Source organism: Empidonax traillii, unplaced genomic scaffold, assembly GCF_003031625.1.
Source record: "Empidonax traillii isolate 1590-97213 ecotype Southwest subspecies unplaced genomic scaffold, ASM303162v1 scaffold224:size737649, whole genome shotgun sequence".
NCBI classification, from domain to species: domain Eukaryota; kingdom Metazoa; phylum Chordata; class Aves; order Passeriformes; family Tyrannidae; genus Empidonax; species Empidonax traillii.
In genome coordinates, this window is record NW_020955417.1 from 459,569 (window position 1) to 482,379 (window position 22,811).

Consider the following 22,811-nt stretch of genomic DNA (forward strand, 5'->3'; position numbering starts at 1 on the left):
TTCACCAACACTCTGGAAAAGCTGGTCTGTGGGGGAAAAAAAAAGACAGAAAAAAGAGAAATCAGTGTAGTACAGGGACTCTCAAGGGCTCCACCACTGTGGGAGAGAGAGAGTCAGAGGGTGATTTTGTTCAACTGTTGAGGCAAGAACCATAGAAGGGCAGATTGGGAATGATCTGTAAGGATACTAATCTGCTGTTGAAGGATAAGATTATCTACCTGAATGCAGCAAGACTGAAGGAGAGAATCAGTCAGCTCTAAAGTCTTCTCAATCCCATCAAGGTCATCAGTGGGAATTACCCCTTCTCCCCACGTGATAGGAGAAAGTGCTCTAATCTCCAATAAGGCAAATCACAACATCACTTCTGGGGTATAAACCTCCTCAGCCATCCCTTGGACTTCATGTGGGCCAGCCATCTGCCTTTCCAACCAGGAGTGTTTGCCTGAGGCAAAGTGACCACTTGAAGCTCTTCCAGAAAAGGGTATGAAGTGTTAAATCCCTGAACAAAACAGGTTTAATACAACTTAATACCAAGGCTACTCTAATCATAATTACTTTCTCCAGAATTACTGCAAATTCTAATCACAGCCCTCTGCCTTTCTGTTAATTAACTGCAGACAAGTCATGCCTTTAAGAATTACGTAGCACTTAGACAAGCACTATGGAAGTTGCAGGGAAGAGTTAAGATGAATATCATGCAGCCCTCTGAAACAGGTTTTTTTCCAGTGTAGATTTTACAGATCTCTCTCATATTCTGATTGAATTTTATTGATGCTCTCATATACTGGTGCCTAAAAAACAGCTGGTCTGAAAATCTGACTCATTTTTTTCTGCTGATTTTTAATATTTAATAAAGCATATATTGTAGGAACACCCAAGCAGCATTTGCTTCCATTCACTTTCTAATCTTCATTCTGCCAACCTTTGACTGCTCCCATTCAAAGCAGGTAACCTATCATTGTGGCTCAGGTCATTTACCTAACTGCTGGGAATTAAAAAGCTCCAAATCCAAAGCTGTTCAAATTTTCTAAGAAATATATGGATCTGAAATCCCAAATCCCTGGCTTTCTACTGGGAGTACTTCCATTTGCTCCCTTCTGTGAACCACAGATCTTCCAACAAACATTTCCAGAGCAATTCACCCAGCCTTTCACCAGCATGAGGCTACAACAGTGTCACACACATTGAACTCTCAGTAATCACATAGAAACGTCTGGAACTCTCCCCGTGATAACTCAGCCCCTGAGAAGGGAACCACATCCCCACGAGGCTGGTTTGGCAATCAGTTAACTCTTGATGCTACTGAATAGTTGTTGAATAATAAAGCATTTCATTCTCAAGCAGTTAATATGCAACAAAAGAAAAAGGGAAATTTAGGTTACGCAGTGATTTAAAACATTTACAAATATCCTTTTTGCAATGAAAAGTGCAAGAACCAATGAGGCAAATTACCCACTCAGCGTGACTGAGCCAGCTGTAGTATCAATAGCCTTTAAGCACGCTTCTTTTGAAAAGCCAGAGCTGCTGTGTAAATCTACTGAAGCACATACAGCCAACAGACCATTCACTGTTTGTATGTTTGCTTTGGACAGAGCAGTCACTGAGTGTTTGTTAACCTCAGCCTGTTGGTCTAATTAGTAGAACAGCAGCATATTGTGTATTCAAAGTGAGGTGGAAGAGTGAACAAAGGAGAAGGCTTTGTTCTTGCTAATGATATGAGTAAGCAAAGCTCAGAAAGCAATTCAGCAGACTTTGATCCATTCAGGAAAGAGACTGAGAGCTCTTCAGGTACTCCTGAAAACACAGCCTCACCGTCAGTGTGCGCTAGTAACCAAGGCTCTACCATATTCATCTTCATTTGGGAAGTTTATCCGACATTAGACTTGTTGAACGTAAGAAGCAGAAAGACTGTATTCCATATGCTGCATATGCCTTAAACACAGCCAGGCCAAGGGGAGTCAAGAGCTGACTCCAAGGTTCAAAAAATCACAGAAGGCATTGGGTCTGTTCAGCCTGGAGAGGAGGAGACTGAGGGGGAATGGCCTGAAGTTGTGTCAGGAAAGTTTTAGTTTGGATATTAGAAAAAGGTTCTTCACCCAGAGGGTGGTTGGGCACTGGAACAGACTCCCCAGGGAAGTGGTCACAGCACTAAGACCAACAGAGTTCAAGAAGTGTTTGGATGATAAGCTCAGGCACATGGTGTGACTCTTGGGGATGGTTCTGTGCAGGGAAGAATTTGGATTTGACAATCCATGTGGGTCCCTTTCAACTTGGCATATTCTGTGATTCTGTGGGCCTGCCTGTCACAGCAGGTTTTCGGTGCCTGTTTCACCTCTGTGGTGCAAATGATTGGCCTTTCTGAAACAGAGGATGTGGCCAGGTGTTTCATTCTTATCACATTTGTTATGTTCTTTCAGGGTTTCAAAACAAAATGAGCTCAGAGGACCGTTCTCAGTCCACAGACTTCAGACACCCCCCAATCCACTGAAATCCTGGTGTTCATACAGCAAAACAGATGACTAAGGGCAGCCTCTGGTCTAGGCACTGACCACTGGCCAGCATGAACAATATAAATTCGATCACAGTCACTGTCTGCTGTAAGGATGAAAACCAGCAATGTAAACCCATCAATTCACAGCAGCAACTTAAAACACACTGGCAACGGTAAAATATCCAGCCTTGGAGCAGTGAAATACCTCATCATTTCCAAGACTGGCAAAAGCTATTCATCTCATTGAGCTCTCATGACAGATGTTTTTTCCCCTCTGTGTTTCTTTTATCTTATTAGATTTTAGCTCCCATTATAGGTAGGACAATTTTGCATTGGGGCAAAATTAATTAGTTTGCATCAAAGGAAGGCTCCTTGAAACGTAACACTAATGAGTTTCATCTGCCTGATTAGAGGGCTTTGCTTTTAGGAACACTTAGCGCAAAATTTTATTTCAGAGAAATATAACATTATAAGAATATTTAAGGCTAAAATCATTAGCTAAACAGTAACCATGATCATGGATAAAAGATTAGGGTGGTAAGCTGAGAGCAGACATACAACTGAGAGGAGGAAGCAAGTGTAGATCAGAACAGGTTAATGAAGATTTGTCAAAGATGTGTTTTTGAAGCAGAGCTCAGTACAATTCACAACAATATATTCAGTGAAGTAACACTGAGACTCCCATCTATTCACAATGCTTTGAGAGACTAAAGGGAAAAGAGTTAGGGAGAAAAGAGAGCACTAATTTTTAGAAAGAAAAGATGGGAAAAATGTTCATTCTGGATGAGTCAACTAATTTTTAATATCTGGCAAACTACCTGGATTTGCTTATTTTTAAATTTGTTTTTAGTCAAGAGCAAATATGTTTAATCAGCTTTAGTTTGACTGATGTCAGAATTGCTCCAGAGGACAAAGGTGATTAAATAGTTAGGGTATTTTTCACTTTTAAGCTTCTTCACCCACTTTCTCTTAACCATTACTACAATTATGAAAAAATATAGTCTGGAATTAACTTCCTGAAACATGGGTGTAATTTCACCTGAAAAATTACACAGTAAAAGTAGTTATGAGAGATTTGCTGGTAAATTTGGCATAGCACACCGTAGGTGACATCTGCACAGCCCCTTGCTGGGTCATTTGTGAACGACAAACACATGACATAAGCACATGTAATAAGGGAACTGTTTTGTGACGTTATTACACCTCCCTTCACAAACCTCTCCAGCACAGACACTAGAAATGAAGAGCTGGAAAAGAAGGCGAGGTGTTAGGAGAGGGGAAGCCCAAGCTGCCAGCAGAAACAGCTCCATTCAAGGGGAAGCAGAAAGCCTACATTTGGACAAGGATGTGCTTTTACATGATGCTCTCTGTCTATGGCCAAAGAAACCACCGTAAATTTGTGACTGTGCTCCCAAAACCAAACAGGCAGACAAGGAGCACTACAACTGAACAGGCTGGTGGGAAACAACCCAGATCTGCCAGGGAATCACATCCCAAGGCACCGAGGGGTTATGCAGCTTATGCAGTTAAGGCAGTTACATACAAAAAGCCTTTGGATAAACTGAGAACTGAATTCAAAACTCTTTTATCTCTTTCCTCTGCTTTGATAAGGTTTCAACTCGAACATTACTACTTTTTGTCAAAATTATCTTGACCTGTGACAGGCAACACCTAACCCTTGACATTTTTATCCTCTTGCCAATCTAACACAGGAATTTAATAGGAATTCAAATTTTTAAAAAATCGTTTCAAACACCCATGTGTCCTGTTCTTCTGATGCCATGCACATACTGCGCCTGTGCATAATCTTCCTCCTGCCAGCCTTCTGCATCAGGTCAACAACAACAACAAAGACAAATGAAGCTGCTATTCATAAGCTTTTTGTTATCTCAAGGAAGAAGCAAAAGGGATCAGAGCATGTGTGAGAAGGAAAAACATTTGTTTAGTTTAATCATGTTTACTTCTTTCAAGTCTAAGTAAACTCAGGGATCAGCAGAACAACCGGTTAATTAAATCATGACAGCAGTTTCTTAACCCTGAATGGGCAGTCACATCATGCTATGTCACATTCAGCAAGTTCTTCCAAAAAAGCACGCTCAACCTTTACACTGTGGACCAAAAATAAGTCTACCTCACAGAGGGTACTGCATTATAAAAGCTCTTCTAATGCAAGATGACAGCTGTAGAGTAGCACTGTGACTATTTTCAATACTTCCATCTTGAGGGTTGACTCCAGATCCGTTGGTGAAAGTTATTGGTAACACTCCAATAAAAGATCTGGTTCTGATCCTCAAGTTCATCACTGAGAACACTGGTCACAGAGGGAAGCAAGCAGGGTGGGCTCAAAAGCGCATGTGCACAGATGCTACCCTGACACACTGCTGGATGCTGTCCCTGCCTACCTGCTCTGGTGTCCAGAAAGGCTGGAGAAGCAGGAAGGCAGCAAGAAGTTTGCTTTTTGGGGCTGCACCTGGCTGCTTTTGCTGGGTTTGTCCCTTGTACCACCAACAACTCCAGCTCCACTCTAGAGCAACCCCATTCCAGTATCTTCTGCATTTATCTCCCATACCTTTTAGGAGCCATGAGACCTATTCCAAGAGAAAGAGAATGAAAATGACAAATCTTCCCTTCATTTGGGCTTATGGGCAGCTCACATTGCCCAGTGCCAATACATTTAGGTCCCCCGAGGACTTTCCTTGGATTTATGTCACTTGTCAGCTCATAGACAATTTCCTGTGTTTCTTTTTGTCTCCTCATAAATGTCTTCCATCTACAGACTCTTCCCTTGCTCTTCTCTTGCTCTTCTGTGCTTTCACCATTCATTTTTCCTTTTCCTATTATTCCAGACTTTTCTGTCCTCTACTCCTCCTCCTCCTATTCAGCCAATTCTAATGGCTTCACCACAAATGACAAAATGGAGTCATTGTGCAGTTTTGTTTATTCCCACGCAGGGTGGAATGTTTCTCTTTCTTTTAGACTCTCTTAAGTCATTAAATCAAAATCTTTGCTAGTCAGGCTGGCATAAACTCAGAATGTCTTCCCATGGTTCACGTGTCCAGCCTTCCCACCTGACTAACAAGGAAACTCTCTGATGTTGAATAAAAGAATTTTGCACTACAAAGGCTTTTTAATTAAAAATAAAACCTTCTGACATCACTGGCTACAACATCATGGGTGTATTTCAGAGCAGGATAAAAGTGTGCCTGGATTTTCCTGTATGGTTCAATATCCTCTTATTGACAGAAGATAGGGTGACTGGTCTACGACTGGAGACCAGGAAATGATTTTTCTGATTTCATTAGAGTAATTGACAAAAGCATTTCCTTTCTGTGTAAGGTTAACAGATGGCTTGTTAAAGTTACAACTTCTTTAAACAGAGATGTCACAAAAAATTATATGCATGACAACAAAAATAATATTGATACAAGCTCATTGCAAAATTAAAATGAAGTTTGCATAACCCACAGAATAATTAACTGCCACCATTGCAACACATTTGCTTTTCTAAGATTTTCTTGGAAACTGGATGAAGGGACATAAATGGGGCAAGTGCCAACACGGGATTTAAGTTACCAGAGGCACAAACAAGCAGTTGGTTACTGTGCCTACTCCACACATACAAAGAAACCGCCATGGATGTACAAGGAGGTTACATCGAGGCTTGGATATCAATCCCAGTAGTAACAAAGTATATTAATCACACAGACTTTTTAATTTTGGGTAAAAAATGTTTTCACACAAGAAGACTGAAGCAAAATTCAAGATTATGGGTTCTTACTCGTGCCAACAGCCATTCCAGACCTAGCAGGATTGAGTTTTCCAGGTAGGCATCGGGCAGGCCCCTTCCCCTTGTACCTACCTACTTATCAGCCGAGGAGTACACTGCAGTCTGCTGTGCTCATCCCATGCCAATGTGCAACACAACCTGCAGGACTGTGCTTCCACACCTCACCTCTGGCAGGTTCAAGATCTGTGCCAGGCAAGCTCTTGAAACACCTGAAGCTGCCTCACCTCCATCATGATTCGGCTTCCTGAGCCCCACCCTATCAGCAAAAAAGCAAGGGGAGTGGGTGGGCAATTTAAAAAAAGTAAATAAATCCAGCAATACTAGTTTGCCCACCTGTAGTTTTTAGAACCTCACATTCACCTTAAAGGTGTCTCATTTCCACAAAAACAGGAAAAACTGCAAAGGAGATTCAGCTTTGAAAACAGAAAACTTAACCGATGTTAGACCTTTGACAGGTGAAGTACATCAGCCATTGCACCTGGACAGATCTAGAATGCTAACATAGTTACCCATATTTAATACCTTTCTCATTCAACAGCACACTATTTGTCTTCTTTGCCATAATTCTTCCAATTTTTTCCCCTGTCTTCTTTCCAGTATGCCTTCATCTCTTTTCTTTCTCTAGTGTTACTGCCTGATTTTTCTTCACAGCATCCTACCACTTACCTTTTCAAGCATGCTCTTTTGCAGTAGTCTGTATACATTTCAGCTCTCAGACTTTACTGAGACATCATTAAGACATGCAGCTAACTCCCAGTGACCCAGGAGAAAGAAAGAAAATGGAACCCCAGTGGGTTTTCCCTGCATTTGTTCATTTTCTTCTCAGTAACAGCTCAGAAGCAAAACTGTTCCATTACCAATCTTAGATGTCAGCTCCTTGCGTTATATAACTATTTTTTTGAAAAAGAGGTAAGTAATTGAATCAGGGAGGCAAATAAAAGGATGAATAGGAGCAGTATTTCCCATTGCAAAGCCTCTGCTGAGAGCTATTGGAAATAACCTGGTTTGTTTTGCCAGCCTGGTGATGTCAGATTCACTCAGCTCACGCCTCGTCGGCTCTGACTGAGGGGCTTCGCTCACTGCAGGGCTGACGGGGAGCAAAGCACAGCCCCTCGCTGCTTCTGCTTGCCTTCACATGAAGGATCTTTGAGAAATTGTATAACATTACAGCAGACTGGTCCTGGCCCCAGGTGTAGCAGGTTCTTCCTTTCTCACTGACTTGGGCAGAGCACGTGAATTTCATCGTCATCTCCCACAAAACAAACAGCAAGCATTATAAAGGTAAAAAAAAAGGACAACATTTAATTTTGAGGGGAAAATAAAAGACATGCTAGGGAACTGCTGTCACCAAGAGATCCTGCTCTAGGAAGAAAAAGGCAAATTCCTCAGTGAAAAATACAACAGAGATACTGCTGCTTTTATAACTCCCAGTAGCAGCCAAAATAAGGGTAGTGGAAAAGAACAGAGACTTTTCAAAGCAAGCAAAACCACATTAACACATCCATAGCTTTTAATGCCAGTGTAAGAAACTGTGAAGATGCTTGACTTACAAATAAAGATTGTATTTTATTCTTTTGCATTCAACTCAGTTTCAGGGTAAGGTGGTTATAACAGGTCGGTTGTGACAACACATAGTCTTACAGAAAAAGGAATCGCCACGGCAGTTAAAAAAATATGAACTAAAAAAGTAGTGACAGAAAATTAAGAGAGCAGAGTGACATGGATATGGAGAAGAGCAGAAAAGAACTTTCCAGCATATCAGGTTTCATGGTTTAGTCTGCCAGAAAGGACAGGTTTGCAATATGAGTGTCAACAGCAGCAACCATCTCCTTGCACTGCCAAGGGAACAGATGAAGCATTCTGTCATTGCTTTTTTCCATACATTCCAAATTTATTTGGTTTTACGGTGCTTTGTCCCACCAGGAAAAAGTTACTGTGAGGGATAAAGATGCCAAATATATATAAAAGGTTAGTCAAAAGAATCCTTTGAATGACATTATTATATGGATCTATTAAACCTAATAAGGCCTTGCAGTCTGCTTTCTGCCTCAATTTTCCAGGTATTCTTATGCCACAAATCACATCCAGCTCTGTCCAAGAGGACTGAGTTCCAGCTACTTTAGTTCAATGCTTCAGATACCCACCTTAGTTCAGAGTTCTGCACAAAGCATTGACAAGTACTTCTCCTTTTTCCCCAAAGGAGGATGTTACAGAGTTAACCAGATCTCTGGTCTGCTCACCTGCTTGTAGATAAATATCCTTCTGCTCTGAATCAACTGGCCCAGAGAGGTCTGGCTTGCCAGTGGGTGTCAAAGAATGGCTAGGAGAGGGAATCAAAAAAACACAACAAACCCAAAAACCAAACACCTCCCTAGCCCTCCTCAACCTCCCTAAAAAACCCCAACACCACCAAATACGCAGACACACGATGGTCAGGAAGCACAGGCTGAGGGAGGTCCCTGCTGGCAGGATGATGAAATACACATGCACCATTTCCAAACGTATCATCCACCTGCTCCCACAAACAGTTCCTTTCCCATCTGAACCCCAAAACTTGGCACAGTTACCTTGCATTCACCTTGGCACCAGCCTCTTGCTCCCACGGGCAGTGCTGCCCCACCCATGCAGCCCCCACCCCACAAGTGCTGCTGCTTGGTGGGGCAGAGGCAGAATCCAGTCTCTGTGTCACCATGTTTATCAAGGATAAAAATTCCCAGCATACTTGAATTATCGTTCTGCTGGAGTAAGGCTGAGTGACCATTCCTACAGCTTCTTCTATTGCAGATGAGCAGGAGGATGGGACCCACCTGGTTTCCCATATGACATCAGTCATTTTTTTCTACTGCTCGAGGGGCATCGGATTATATATTGCGGAAATCAGTGATGCCATATTTAAGAATTCATCAGCCAACGCTGGATCTTAGTGTATTGAAAAGAAGAAAGAACAAAATAAAACAACAGATCTTGTCTCAGCTTTTTTGTATATTACATTTACACAGCTGCTGCAAAATTTCAACTGCAATGAATTTCACAAGATGCAAACCAGAAATAATTCTTCACTATGTTGGACCATCGTAAAGACACTTATGATACACCAGGGGATAATTAAGCTCAAAAAAATGTTAACTACTGGATGAGATGCATATTAACCTCCAGATACAAAAGTGACTATGCAAAGAAAGCAACAGAGAGTTAAAATAAATATTCAGTGAAGGCCAACAGAGACATTATGAAGAGTTTCACCTTACAACTGACACACCTGAGAGTAATAGGCATTTCCAGTGGCTCAGAAAACAAATATAATGACACTAGAATGAAGGAAAGCATACAGGGGAGGTTTTAAAAAAAGAAACTTTATTACAAATCTGTAGGTTTAAGAAAATATCCAAAAACTGTCAAAGTAGTATGAAAAATGCTGTCATCCGATTCACAGCCACCAGTTGGCTCCAACAAACACAGCGTACAAAAGCTGATCGAAACCATGGCGATTCTTTTTGGTGACACAAGTCAGAGATTTGTAATTCCAAAGCCTCTGCTGACAGCTGAGATGCTGCTGGCAGCCCAGGGGAATGATTAAATTCCACTGGCTTTGAAAACTGGAAGTTGGGACGAACAGGTTATATACATATACACATACTGCATTGTATCATGTGTCCAGGTAACTCGGGGCAAACAAAACATGGCCCAGCACAATACCTAAAGTCTGTAAAAACCTGGAGAGCCAGGGAATGTGTGTATACAGCATTAAGTTATTCTCTATGCTCTGGTTCCCATTTTCTTTAACATCTCAAATCTAATAAAGAACAATTGTTTTCCACTCTCATTTACAGAAACAGCAAAGCTGCTGTACTGTCTCTTCAGACTCAAAACATTTTAGCTGCACTGGAGGCAGGCACAGGCTCTAAAAATGCAATGCAGTTAAAACATCATATAATTAAAAGTGGGATTTCTAGAAGACCGTAGACTGAATTTGCTGCAAGTGACCTAACACTTAAGCTCCCCTGAAAAATGTGGCATTTCTTGTGTCATTCAGAGATAATCTATACAATAAATGAACGAGGAAAGAACCAATGTATGTTATATTCCTAAACTGAAGCACAGACTGCAGTAAAAAAGCAGAGCCTGCAAGTATGCCAGGGATTAAATTCAAACCTGCCCTAAAACTCTTAACTGACTGCAGTGGCTGGAAGCTGCAGCACAGACCATTGGTAACAATATTCTCAAATCCTTTGAACTGCACAGGACTGAGACACCACAGCTCAGAGCTGCAATGTAGAAGAGGCTTCAGTGAGAGAAGTGTGAAGATTTTAAAAGAGCAGGATGAAACACTTGTGTTACAATACCTGCTCAAGGTACTGACAGGATCTAAAAAAAAACCCCAAAAAACTCTGTATAAGTTCATTCTGTTTTTATCAGGTGCTTGAAGGAGATTTTCCATTGAACAACCCTCCTTTTGCCTCCTTTTGCAATGTGAAAGAAACTAGGACCATGGTAAAAAACTACTTGGTGCATTTCATTCATTTTGCTGTTTCAACTTAAAGTTGAAAAGCACAGAATCGAGAGTTACTCAAAGAAAACTACTCTGCAGGAGGGCAATTAGAAATCAACAGTCTCTCATTACCAAAGCAAACAGGACACAAGATGCAGACTGAATTTACAGCAATTTCCTTCCCCATGCAGACCAGATTAATCCTAGGTTAATCAGAGCTACCTGCAACATTTCTTAAAAGCCACTTGGTGGTAAAGAGGTTGCCTCATTCTCTTGCGTTTACTGAAAACTTGATTTATGAAACGCTGTAATGAAACAGTCAAAAATCTTCATTCCAAAGAAGGAAAACAGTCCATGTACATTCTTACGTGTGAACCTTCAGGCTTGGGAAACGTTTTTCTAGATTGTCAGCAAGTGTCTGGTCAGCCTCACGCAGGACTTCAAGGAAACTCTCCACCTGGAAATAATAAAACACACACACAAAAAGAAAAAAAAACCAATTTGCATGGAACACAGAATTCTTACAAATTCTTACAGGGGGTCTTTCTATTTCTGTGCCTTCCCAGCAAGAGCAGCCAGCAGCAGCCACTGCAATGAATAATGGAAAATGCTCCACAGTAGCTACCTTCCTCCTACACCACACGTTTTCAGTCAGCCTAAATCTTGAAACATTACCACCTTCCCCAAGCTCTTGCTTTGTTGTTTAAGAGTACACAAACAAAAGCTCCCTATGAAAAATATTTAGAATAATTCTTCTACAAAAACATACAGGACAAATTTTCAGCCAGCATAAATTTTTGGACATCCATTCATGGCAGCACAGTTTGACCTTTGCATCAGCTGATGGTCCTGGCAAAGCTTTGGCTAATGTAAGGCAGAAAAGACAGAGGGGTAGGACTGCCTGGAATGGGAATGGTGTGGCACCTGTGCCTGTGCAATTCTGTCCTGCTTGTACATGGGATCTGGAAAGGTCTTGCCACCCGAGCAGTATTTTTTCACCTCTGTCACAGGCCTTGTCATATACTCACCGATGCAAAATACAGAGGTAAGAGGTTCTGAAATGCACAGGAACACGTCTGTTCATTCAAATGTCCCTGGTGCAGTCCTTCTAATGTATTTTCCTGCAAAATAAAGTGAGAAATACAACAAGCATGTCATCAGCAGTTGTCAGAAGAACAAACTCAAAACTGTGCACAGTATGTGCTTCATTCTTAAAAATGGGTGAAACAACCAGAACTTACAGCTCTCAGAGAAAGCCAGACATAGCTGACACAAAAAGGTGTGAAAGCTCACACATCGCAAGTCTCTTAACCTGAATGCTTCCATAATAAAAAACGTCCAGCTCAGAAGGCGAGTTTGATAGTATTTCCCTCTCTTAAAATAAATTGACTTTCATTCAAAAGAAATGGCAACATACACCTAGAAAATTTATCATACAGAATCCTGGCCCTGAAAACCCGTGTCCTTGCCGTCTCACACACTCATTGCTACTTACCTCCTGACTGATTCTCTAAGGAATTCCCAGTATGCAAATACACTTGCACAGAAAAATGCCCACATTAACATCTTTTTTCTTAGCTGCAGAAATCCCTCTTAGAATTTTGTTTATTCTTACCTTGGTTAGTTCTTGAAGCATGTTGGAAAGTAATTCACAGCAAATATCCTTCAAAATTTTTAAATGGAAATCTTCCTCATTTATTTCAGTCCTTCCAGTCTCTTCTTCCTTGGACTCCTTGGAGTTATCAACAGCTCTCTTCCCACAGCCCTCCATGTATTGTAAGATACGAATCAAGCTCCCAATCAGAGGCATATCTTAATACAAAGTAACAAGAAAATTGAATTTGAACACTGAAAATTCTTTCCCGTCCTTTCAAGACATTAGAATTTTGAAACACGCCACCAGATTTTGCACAAAAGCTACAGGAATGTATATTCTGACAGGGCTGTGTTTTGTTACTCATTCTGAGATCATTAAGAGAAGCAAGTGGAAATGCAGTAGAAAACCCTGACCATTTTTCCTGCAAGCTCATCTGTATCTATAAAAACTATATGCCAGTGGTAAGGAGTATGAGAAGGAAAATGTCTTTAGTAGTAACCCAGCGGGGGTAGTATGTTCAATTTACATCCAGATAATCCTATCTGACAAGCCAAACTCACACGTCTTTCTCCTGCAAATGACCCTGACTCCCATTCCCAAGATAGGCTTTTAATTCTGAAGACTCATCCATGAATTGAAAAGTAAAAAGGGATAGATGGATTTAAGTAAGTGCAGAATGTCCCCCTACTAAAAACAACAAACAAACAAACAAAAATTACTATTAAGTCATCATATTTTAGCAAAGATGAATTCTGTAATTTTCATTAATTTACCAAACAGAGCAGACTGAGCAGAACCTGTAGATTCTGGCACTGTAACTCTTCATAGACATCCAGTAACTGAACTTTGGGCTAGGTGTGCTTTTGAGTGACCAGTAAAGAGTCTTACTGTATTCAAATATGTCAATTAATTGAACCCCCTTTCACACCACATAAAGTCAGTTGTGAACATAACTTTAAATGAAAAAAAAAAAAAAAAGAACAGAAAAAAGCACAACTTGCTTTTCCTCATCCTGGTGTATTCTTGCTCTGTCTGTGAAGCAAACATTGCAGACAGCACGGACAAAATAGAGGCCAATACAGTCTTCTGCTCCTGCACAATGATCGGCGGATCATCTGGCTGGCAAAGCTCCTGGCAAACGAGGTCATAAAGCAAACTCCAAGTCTCTTTTCCTCCATCAGGAGCCTGCACTTGAGAAAGAAAGAAAGAAAGAGAACCCACCAACCCAACAAATTTAATCTAGGTAGGTGAATTACTTCTCTCCCCATTAAAGATCTGATGATCCAGAAGTTCTGGCCACTCTGGGTCCCATCACACATAGCAATTCAAGCGTCTTACCAATAGCCTGGATCCCCTCATCCACCGTAGTCAGGAGCTGCAGGATATGCATATAAACATCAAGTCCTTCTGGGTTATCTGATCTACATAGGACAAGTAAAAAACAAAGACATGTTAAAGAGCCAATTACTGGGTTTATACCCTGTGTGTTCTGGACACATAGAAGCCTGTAAGCAATCACTGCCATTCTCTTTGCTAACAAACTACTTGACTCATTTCAAATTATGTAAGTACAGGAAAATGTATTCTAGTGATCCGTCAAATTGAGCTGCTCCCACTAAAATCGAGATGTTCAGACACAAGGTTATAATGAGCCTCCCCAGCCATGAAACTGAAAAGAAATCTCACATACCGGACTTGTTTGGCTGCTTCAAGTATACAAGGAACAATCTTAAAATCTGGAAGTTCTTCAGGGGAATCATCTACAGATGGTCCCACAGACTGGCAAGTGCCATTTTTGATCCAGTTTAACATCAGCTCTTCATCGAGATCGAAGAGTTTGTCCACCACTTCACCCACTTTTACCAACAAGTCAACTGCACAAGAGAGAAAGCAAAAATTTCAACAAGACTAAAGATGAAGGGCAAAAATCAGCTCACAAAACATTAATATATACACGTATCCAGAGTAAATTCAGTACTGAAATATACTGATTTTCTTCGTGACCTACTATGGGTTGCTATGTTGAATTCTTTTATGTGGCACAAACCAGCTGAACAGTTTGATAAATAGGGATTGTTGGAAAGCCCATTGACATCTCCAACCTTGTCTTGCCATATGTGAAGCAAGAACTTTATTCTGGAAAGAGACTTCACATTCCTGAGAAGTCCTAATTTCTGCTTCTGAAGAAAAACTTTCCAAGATTTTTGCCTAGATATGCAGTCTGATGCCAGTCTTCCACCTGCCAATCTGCATTTTACTTAGGTAGATCTGTGGTTTCAATTGGATGAAGCACGATTTCTGAGCATTGTCATTAATAAAAATAATTTTTAAAAAATTAAAAATCTAAATTATTAGGACTCCTTGACAAATTCATAACTGCTGTTACAATTGAGTTGGATATGAAATATAAATGCTATGCAAAGTATTTGCATTTTTGAGGGCTTGAAGTGGTTTTTAATAAATTAGTTCTAAGAGAGGTGCACACTACTGACTGTATACCCAAAGCCTGTGCAGTGTTCAGCTGCCACTCAGAGTAACTGAATCACTCCTCCAGTCACCACTCCACAAGGATGGCAGTTTTAAAAACAGTAAATACATATATTTGGAAAAAACTAATAAAATTAGTTCTCCTTTCAAGGTTCAAAAATTACACACGTATATCCCTGAACAAAGACTATGTCCTTTTCTTTCTTGTGGAATATAACAGTTTCTTCTGTTACACTTATTATGATTCCCTACAGAGCTTTCTTCTTCCTCTGTGCCTGCTTTTTTGATTGGTTTTATATATATTTATAAACCATCAAAGGCAGGACGAGTTTGTTTCGGTGTCCTTTAAATTTATGAGGTTCCCTTTATTTTCAAGAAATTCTCCCAACTGAAAATATTTGTCTTTGAAACTGCAAACTTCAGTTCTTTTTTTTTTTTTTTTTCTGCAAAAGCCCACTAATTCCCAACTTGTTTTGGCAACTTACCATTGGTAGAGCTGGACATGATAAAGCAAACACAGTCGTACACGGAAGGGTTTTCTCGGATTCTCTCAACCCAGACATTGGCCACCTCAGGCTGGGACAGGCAAGTTAACAACAACCTAGACAAGAATTCCCCATTTAATAAATTAGAAGCCAATTCAGTTCATTTCAGCTGTACAAGTGTAAATCCACAATAATGAGAATGGTGTGACAGAAACAGGAATCTACCTCACAGTAAACTGATTCCAGGACAATGCAGAAACAATAAAAGATGAGGGGATGAGAGGAGAATAAAACAGTGAGCCCATTTGTCAGTTTTCTTCCCAGGCCTCAGAACACAGCAGAACTACACTAACGATGCATTAATTTCTGAGATGTCCTACCTGCTTGTTTCCAGAAGAGTTGGGGAGTCTGAATCACACAAACGCTGCAATAGCACTTGGCTTTAAGGAGAAAATGCAAGGAAAAAAAGTTAACAAAATCTATCCTTGTTTAAAAAACAGATATAAAAAGGTAATTTCATAGCTGCAGCCATGTTCTGAGATTAAAAACAGCTTTTTCCAACTACACATGCATTTTAAGTGTTTCAAGATTGTCAAATTAGAAATCTAAGATTCAAGAACTTCACCAGTGATTAAAAAAAAGAAATCTTTTTTTTTCTTTCTGTATTCTTTTTTCCTTCACTGAACACTTCCCATGAAAAAAAAAAAAAGTCAGCCAAAAAGGTGTGAATAAAGATGAGGCATGGCAGGCAAACTTAGATCCTTTTATAACACGTATTTCATGATCATGAGTCCAGAAAAGCAGTACTCGTGCAAGTATGAAGCACATCTACACTTACCCAAGATTCTCATCTTTACTAATGGACATGCATATGTCCTGGAAACAGGCCATATTTCCTAATATTCCCACGCAGATTTCCTGAAAAGTCAAAACACAGTATTAATGAGGCAACTGCAGTGTAGTCCAAGATTTCACTTCCAAAGCACTAAGATAAAAGTAAGAGAGGTTCAAAGACAGTGGGAGCACCCACTGGGTAACATGTTTCAGAAAGGGAAAAAGCTGCTGCATGACAGCAACTGCAGCCAAAGGGAGGAGAGGGAATATGTGAGAGAAACAGCCATGCAGGCACCAAGGTCAGTGCAGAAGGAAGGGGAGGAGGTGCTCCAGGTGCCAGAGCAGAGATTCCCTGGCAGCTTGTAGTGCAGACCATGGTGAGGCAGCTGTGCCTCTGCAGCATGTGGAGGTCTTTGGGGATGCAGAGATCCACCTGCAGCTCGTGGAGGACCCCACACTGGAGCAGGTGGGTGCCTGAAGGAAGGCTGTGAGCCCATAGGAATCCTGTGCTGGAGCAGGATCCTGACAGGACCTGTGGACCAATGGAAAGAGGAGCCCATGCTCCTCTTCAGCAGGTTGGCTGGCATGACTTGTGACCCCATGGGGGATCCACACTGGAGGACTCTGTGAAAAACTGTAGCCTGTGGGAATGACTGAAGTTGGAGAAGTTCATGGAAAACTGTCTCCCATGGGAGGGACCCTATGCTGGAGCAGAGGGAAAAAAGTGAGGAGTCTTTCTCCTAAGGAGGAAGGAGCATCAGACACAACATGTGACAAACTGACTGCAACTCCCATTCCCTGTTTCCGTGTGCTACTCAGGGGAAGAGGGAAAGAATCAGGAATGAAGTTGAGCCTTGGAAGAAGGGAGGGGTGGGGGAAAGGTGTTTTTGAAATTTATTTCTCATTATCCTGCTCTGATTTGATTTGTAATAAATTAAATTAATTTCCCAAGTTGAGTCTGTTTTGCCCATAAGGGGTGAGCCATCTCTCCTGTTCTTATCACAAGCCACGAGCCTTTTGTTATATTTTCTCTTCCCTGTCCAGTTAAGGAGGGAGAGTGATAGAGCAGACTTAGTGGGCACCTGGTGTCCAGCCAGGGTCAACCTGTCACACTTCTGCAGGTCTGACTAAACAAGTTCATGACCATTTCTGTTCAGTAATCATAAAACAAGTGATGAGAAAAAAAGGCCAGGCTACTGGTTTTTATAACAGGTCTTGTAACTAGGATTGATAAACTCAGTCCCTCATCAGTTTACATAGGTGAGGATATTTGAGCAGACTTGTATCAGCTTCAACATCACTGAAATACTGATTGCATTATCGATACCACATTAAAAACACCGCAAAAAAGCATTCTAAAATTTGATTTTGTGTTTTCTTGTGCTTCCCCTAATACATTCAAACATGCAGTGGGAGGAGAAGGAAGGTAAGAGTAAATGAATGTACAGAACTACAGCTTTTTGACAGCCCATACTTACAGTTAGGCGAGGGCATTTTGATTTGGCAAAAACTCCCATGAATATATCGGGGGCGTTGAACTCCTGAAGAAATGAAGCAACATCCTGCGGAGAAAGTGAATGGAGAAGTAAATGGACCTCTACAATTTTCAAGAGCAAAATCAAACCCTTTCTCAATTCACAAGGACTGGATCAAAGAGATGAAAAACTCACTACAAAAATTCTATTTGCTAACAGTGAATACCAATATCATTGCTTTTCAATGAGAGAAGAGGTACTCAAGCCCTTCTGGTGATTCAGGATGCCAATGATTTGCTGTACAATGAGCCCAAAAGTCACATTTGCAAGGAGAATTTCTTTTGTTCCTTATCCCAACAGAGGGTCAGAGACACTAAGTCAGAATCCAGTAAACACATTTTAAGACATGACATCACCCACACGTAGAAAAAGAAACAAGTGAAGGGGTTGCCATTAGCACCTGATCAGACCATACAAAAGAAATTTCCTTCTCATTTTACCACATTAAAACACAAGATGAGTTCTCTATTTGGGAGTAAAGGATACATATTCCATGTTTATTTTTAAAAATCTCAACAAGCCAGCATATAATCTTATAATATATATATATATATATATATAACTTGAGAATATCTCCCAGCATTTAAGAATGTTGAGAAAAATACCAAAAAGCTATCTTACGTCGCCACTGCAAGTCTGTCGCCAAACTTTGAAAGGTTATCTATCTATCAGAGAAAGCTATGCTTACCAGTAGGGCGCACTACAATTGCTAGAGAGAAATAAGCCTATTCCGAGAGCTGACCGAGCCCGGATGTCTCCCACGTCCAGGAGGATTCTGCGGGGCAGAACATCGCTCCTACCTCGTCCATCGACATGTCCCACACCTTGCAGATGTCATTCTCCATCTCCTCGTCCAGCTCCGTCCGGGCTCCCTCGGGGCTGGCGGCGGGGTCCGGCTCCGCGGGGGCGATGACCTGGGACACGCCGGGGTGTGGGGGTGAGGGGAACACGACCCGGGCTAACCCCCCGCACGGCTCGGAAGCCGCTGTGTCCCGCAGGTGTCCCCCGGGTGTGTCTCAGGGTGTGACCCTGGGTGTCCCCCCGGCCCCAAGAGCGATCGCGCCGCACCCGCCCAGCGCCGACCGACACCGGCCCGCCGGCCCCCTCCCTTCCCGGTGCCGCCGCACCTCGATGAGGCGGGAGAGGACGCTGAAGAGCCAGTGCTTGCTGTACACCGTGTTGCCCACCGCGTCCCCCTCCTCCTCCTCCGCATCGCTGCACGGCGGCGACGGGTTACGGTCCATGGCTGCCCCACAGCCGCGCGGGCACAGAGAGGAGGCGCGGCCGGAGCGGCGCCCGCGGCCCCACAGCGCCCCCTGGGCACCGGCGGCCGCTGCCGCCCCCGCGGCCGTGACAGCGCCGTGCCGGGATCGTGCCAGGATCGCGCCGGGACCGTGCCGGGATCGCCCCGGGACCGTGCCAGGACCCGCCCGCCCAAGACCCCACCCCTTGGCAGCCCCCGGGACACCCCCACACCGCCCCGCTGCCCCCGCCCCAGCGCCGTCCCCCCCAGTCCCGCGGCCCTTGAGGATGGAAGCTCGCAGACGAGGGGATAGTTTTCAGTTGGATTTCTTTATTCGGCTGTACAAAGGGAGGTGTGACAGGAGCCGAGGGGACTGTCCTAGTACTTGCTGGGCAGCCCCTTGGGACGGTATCGGTTCGGGTCCCCGCCGCTCCGCCCCCACTTGTTCGCCTCCTGGTCCGCCAGGGTGTCCTCGGCGCCTCTGCCGCTCACGCTGCTCTGCCAGCCCTCCCGGGCGTCACTGCGGGCAAGGAGAAAAGTCACCTGAACCGACCGCATGAGCTCAGCCTCGTGTGGATCTCCTCACTCACGTAAAGCAAGCTTTTCCTCAGTGCTTCTCAAGCACAGATGCAAGCACATCCTGATCCTTGTCTGAGAGCCCCCATGGAACCCGTAACTGTTACGACGGGAAACGAACCAGCAAGGTAAGAGAGTTCCTTATGACCAGAAATGCAGAGGAAGGAGTCTGCCTTCTCGGGAGGACAAGAAGAAAGGCCTCACACTCATGTAGGAGGAGAGCCACCATTCCTATAGAGACAGGCTGTCCAGACAGGAACTGCATCCCCTCCCCTCTGCTGTTCTTCTGGGTGAAAAGCTGAGTACAAGTCAAAAGGGACTTCACTCCAGCCGGAATACCTGGCCCCCGGTAACTAACTGTTCACAAGCCAAGCAAACTCTGTTACCTGATCACTTTTGCTGCCCAGGCACCACCAGGTCCTCTCCGGGCAGCATCATAATTCCCACGAGCATGGAAGTATTTGTCGGCACCTATATAATTTGCCTCACGCATGTCCCGGTATGCTCTGTACATATCCCATGTTCCTGAAGAAAGCGGAGAAATAGAAATGATGTTGACTTGAAAAAGTCTCATCAGAAATAGTTCAGTACCATTTCAGCCAGGCGTTGAAAGGCCCAAGGAGCTGAAAGGCCAAAGGAGCAGTAACAGAGAGGCACATCTCCACATCAGGCTTTGCCCACAGAAGGCACCTGTGGGGGCTGATCAAGGCCCTCTTCAGCATCAGAAACCAACTGTGGATCTGAAAGCTCCGAAGGCTGCATCCATTGGTAACTTGCTTGGGGAGGGGGTTCCTAAGAGGAGGGTCTGCAGTAAGAGCAGCTTACCTCCCACTGCATCCCGGACAAATTGTCCAGCTCTGCGCAGTCCAAATCCGTCAGCACTTCCACACAGAACAACGGAGAGCAACATGAAGCAGACACAGAGCCTCATGGTTACCAGTCCAAGACAGAGCTGTGAGACAGAGAGATGAATTGTTCTGAAGCACCTTTGAGAGACTGCTGGCATAGCATCCACCATACCCACAGCTGTGCCACCATACCCACAGCTGTGCCAGGGCAGCTGCCCAGGGCCCCCTTCTGCCCCTACAAGGAGTGGTGTCCTCTGTGAGACCACAAGCTCAGCTAAGGCGTCCACAACAGAGACAGAAGCACATGAGAAACTTGCAGTCTAGCATTCCCTGTTGCTCCTGTCAGAGAAGCCCCCCATGCTGAAGCATTAGTCCTGTTCCCAAGTACCAGCTCAAAGCACTGCATAACTTACAAATTCAGAATGTCACTCACCACTGCAGAAAGGGAAAGCTGAAGGAGGTGGAGATGGTCTCGTGTGCTCTCTGACTCAGAGACGGTATTTATAAGCAATTCAAATCCCTAAAAAGAGGAAACTGTAGGGGATACCCATGGCTGGGAATTCCCCACCACTACCCCACTTTAAACACGTAAATCATTACTGGAAACCTGTCCTTGACCTTACTGAAAGTTCATAGTCCATGGGACTATTTGCTCCTCATAACAAGCAGACTCAGAAACTGCCTTGAAGACTGAAGAGTTCTCTGTGCTTGAAGTGTTACACTTGACTTAAAGGTGACACCTTTTTTGGCCCTTGTGCTGGACAGAGCTTGGAAGGGAAAGTGCCTGGTTGTCTGCATGAAGCACAAGGTCATGTCTGTGTCTGTGCACAAGCAACAGTCAGCTGCATTACCAGAAGGGTTGCAGGAACTGCTAAGTGAATTTCTCATGCACGCTGGGAAGACCAGATGAATCCCAGAGCTGATGAAATAGAAAATGTGAGGTGTTGCTTTCACAGATCCTTCTCAAGGGACTTCCAGCTATCCTGCTGCAACAGAGGTTCAGTGGGGCTTAAGGTGAGCTTAAACTAAGCAGACTTTTTGATGCAGCAGTAAACGTTTTACCTAAGGGAAAGTTCAGATCCATACAGCAACAACTCTGCTAGATTTTAAGACTTATATATTAACTGTCAGGCCCTAGTGACATGGTTCAGAGTTTGAGTACCTACTGTGCTCTCCCTGCTCGGGAGCCTGCTTGCTTCCCTTGGTTAACAAGAGACACAACCCTCTCCCCCTGCAGAAAGCTCCAGGTTCGAGTGCAGTTGCACTGTAGAGAGTGTGCAGAAAGTCTCCCTGTTGTGTGGTCTCAGACATGATTTAACAAGTCTAAGAGAGTGTTTTACCTTCTCCTCAGAAGAGTTACAGGTAATTGCCCAGTTCACAACTCTGTCACTTTAAACAATTCACTGCTGGAGCTGCAGAGCAGAGGCATGAGGTGCAAGAGGTGCAACAGAGCTAATGAAGTGCCATCAGGCAACTTTCCTTGGGCATCGCTGGACTTCAGCCAAGAGTTCTGCTTAAGAGGATACATTTTCCACAGACCAGCCTGGAGCGGCAGAACAGATACTCTATAGTACTCTGTATCTCTGAATGGAACAATGTGCACTGAGAATCTAAACTCTAAGCCAATGGACAAGGGAACCTTGCAAAAAGAGGGGGCAGACATATAATTTTGTCCCCTGCCAACCATGAAACCAGTACTTCCCTCTGTAACAACAGCTCAGTTACTGCAGGAACTATGTTTTGCTGCAACTCTTTTCACATCCTAGTCACAACCTATGTTGCAACCTATGTCCTTACAGTGCATGATTGCTCAAATTCCTTCTCTACTAGCTGCAAGTGGCCCTGTCACCTTTTCATTTTTAAAAAACAAAAAACCAAACCAAACAAACAAAAACCAAAACAAAAACAAACAAAAAAGACCAACACACCAAACCCTGGAAAATTACTCCTGTAAGTTGGGGTACAAGCATGTGCAATTTTGCTCAGGGACCTAGAACAGCACATTGCCTTCGTAAACGACGTGTGGTATTTTTTCCTACAAGAGCTCAGACATTTAGGACTATAGAGGATATTTCTGAATCTTATGCCCCATTTCACACTCTCTCCAAACCCACATTTTCTGCAAAGAGCAAAACATAAGCATAATTGCAAGAAGGTAGGTGCTGGAGGGGACCTGAGTGTATTTCCTGGACTCCTCTCCAACAAGGACAGCAGTAGTGACAAAAATGCAGGAGCTCCCTATGGTAACCGAGATAAAACTCCAGCTTTGTCCTCCAGCAGGGAACAGCCTGAGCTCTGCTTTCCCGTATCCTCTTGGCCTGCACTGCAGGTCACAACCCCTGGCTCACAGAAAACAAGCTGCAGCCAAAACTGCTGCTTGCACAACAGAAACAGCCAAAGCTCCTCTGAGCATGGAGAAGGGTCTGAATGAAGTATTTC

The 22,811-nt window shown here is 43.2% G+C and overlaps 2 protein-coding genes across 2 annotated transcripts; both read right to left on the reverse strand.

Annotated features, from left to right (window-relative positions):
- Positions 1 to 3,848: 3,848 nt before the first annotated feature.
- On the reverse strand, positions 3,849 to 21,001 carry SAA2 (serum amyloid A2). Its single transcript, XM_027887897.1, has 6 exons — positions 20,806 to 21,001; positions 20,350 to 20,489; positions 19,911 to 20,049; positions 19,293 to 19,468; positions 5,607 to 5,615; positions 3,849 to 3,854 (listed from the first exon to the last, which is right to left on the reverse strand). Exons 2-4 carry the CDS (start codon positions 20,453 to 20,455, stop codon positions 19,327 to 19,329), a joined length of 387 nt encoding a protein of 128 aa, XP_027743698.1. The 5' UTR covers positions 20,456 to 20,489; positions 20,806 to 21,001; the 3' UTR covers positions 3,849 to 3,854; positions 5,607 to 5,615; positions 19,293 to 19,326.
- On the reverse strand, positions 9,605 to 19,007 carry SAAL1 (serum amyloid A like 1). Its single transcript, XM_027887896.1, has 12 exons — positions 18,833 to 19,007; positions 18,506 to 18,619; positions 17,649 to 17,732; positions 16,175 to 16,254; positions 15,717 to 15,776; positions 15,337 to 15,452; positions 14,055 to 14,238; positions 13,703 to 13,785; positions 13,366 to 13,554; positions 12,383 to 12,579; positions 11,796 to 11,888; positions 9,605 to 11,224 (listed from the first exon to the last, which is right to left on the reverse strand). Exons 1-12 carry the CDS (start codon positions 18,947 to 18,949, stop codon positions 11,132 to 11,134), a joined length of 1,410 nt encoding a protein of 469 aa, XP_027743697.1. The 5' UTR covers positions 18,950 to 19,007; the 3' UTR covers positions 9,605 to 11,131.
- Positions 21,002 to 22,811: the final 1,810 nt, after the last annotated feature.

Excerpts from the sequence above, each read along its gene's own strand:
- SAAL1 (XM_027887896.1), bottom strand. The coding sequence starts at position 18,949 with ATGGACCGTAACCCGTCGCCGCCGTGCAGCGATGCGGAGGAGGAGGAG. Across the intron at positions 15,777-16,174 it reads AGTAAAGATGAGAATCTTGG|CCAAGTGCTATTGCAGCGTT; the intron begins GTAAGTGTAGAT and ends TTCTCCTTAAAG. Across the intron at positions 11,225-11,795 it reads TACCTCTGTATTTTGCATCG|GTGGAGAGTTTCCTTGAAGT; the intron begins GTGAGTATATGA and ends TATTATTTCCAG.
- SAA2 (XM_027887897.1), bottom strand. The coding sequence starts at position 20,455 with ATGAGGCTCTGTGTCTGCTTCATGTTGCTCTCCGTTGTTCTGTGTGGA. Across the intron at positions 20,050-20,349 it reads TGTCCGGGATGCAGTGGGAG|GAACATGGGATATGTACAGA; the intron begins GTAAGCTGCTCT and ends CGCTTTCTTCAG. Across the intron at positions 19,469-19,910 it reads TGGGCAGCAAAAGTGATCAG|TGACGCCCGGGAGGGCTGGC; the intron begins GTAACAGAGTTT and ends CCTTGCCCGCAG.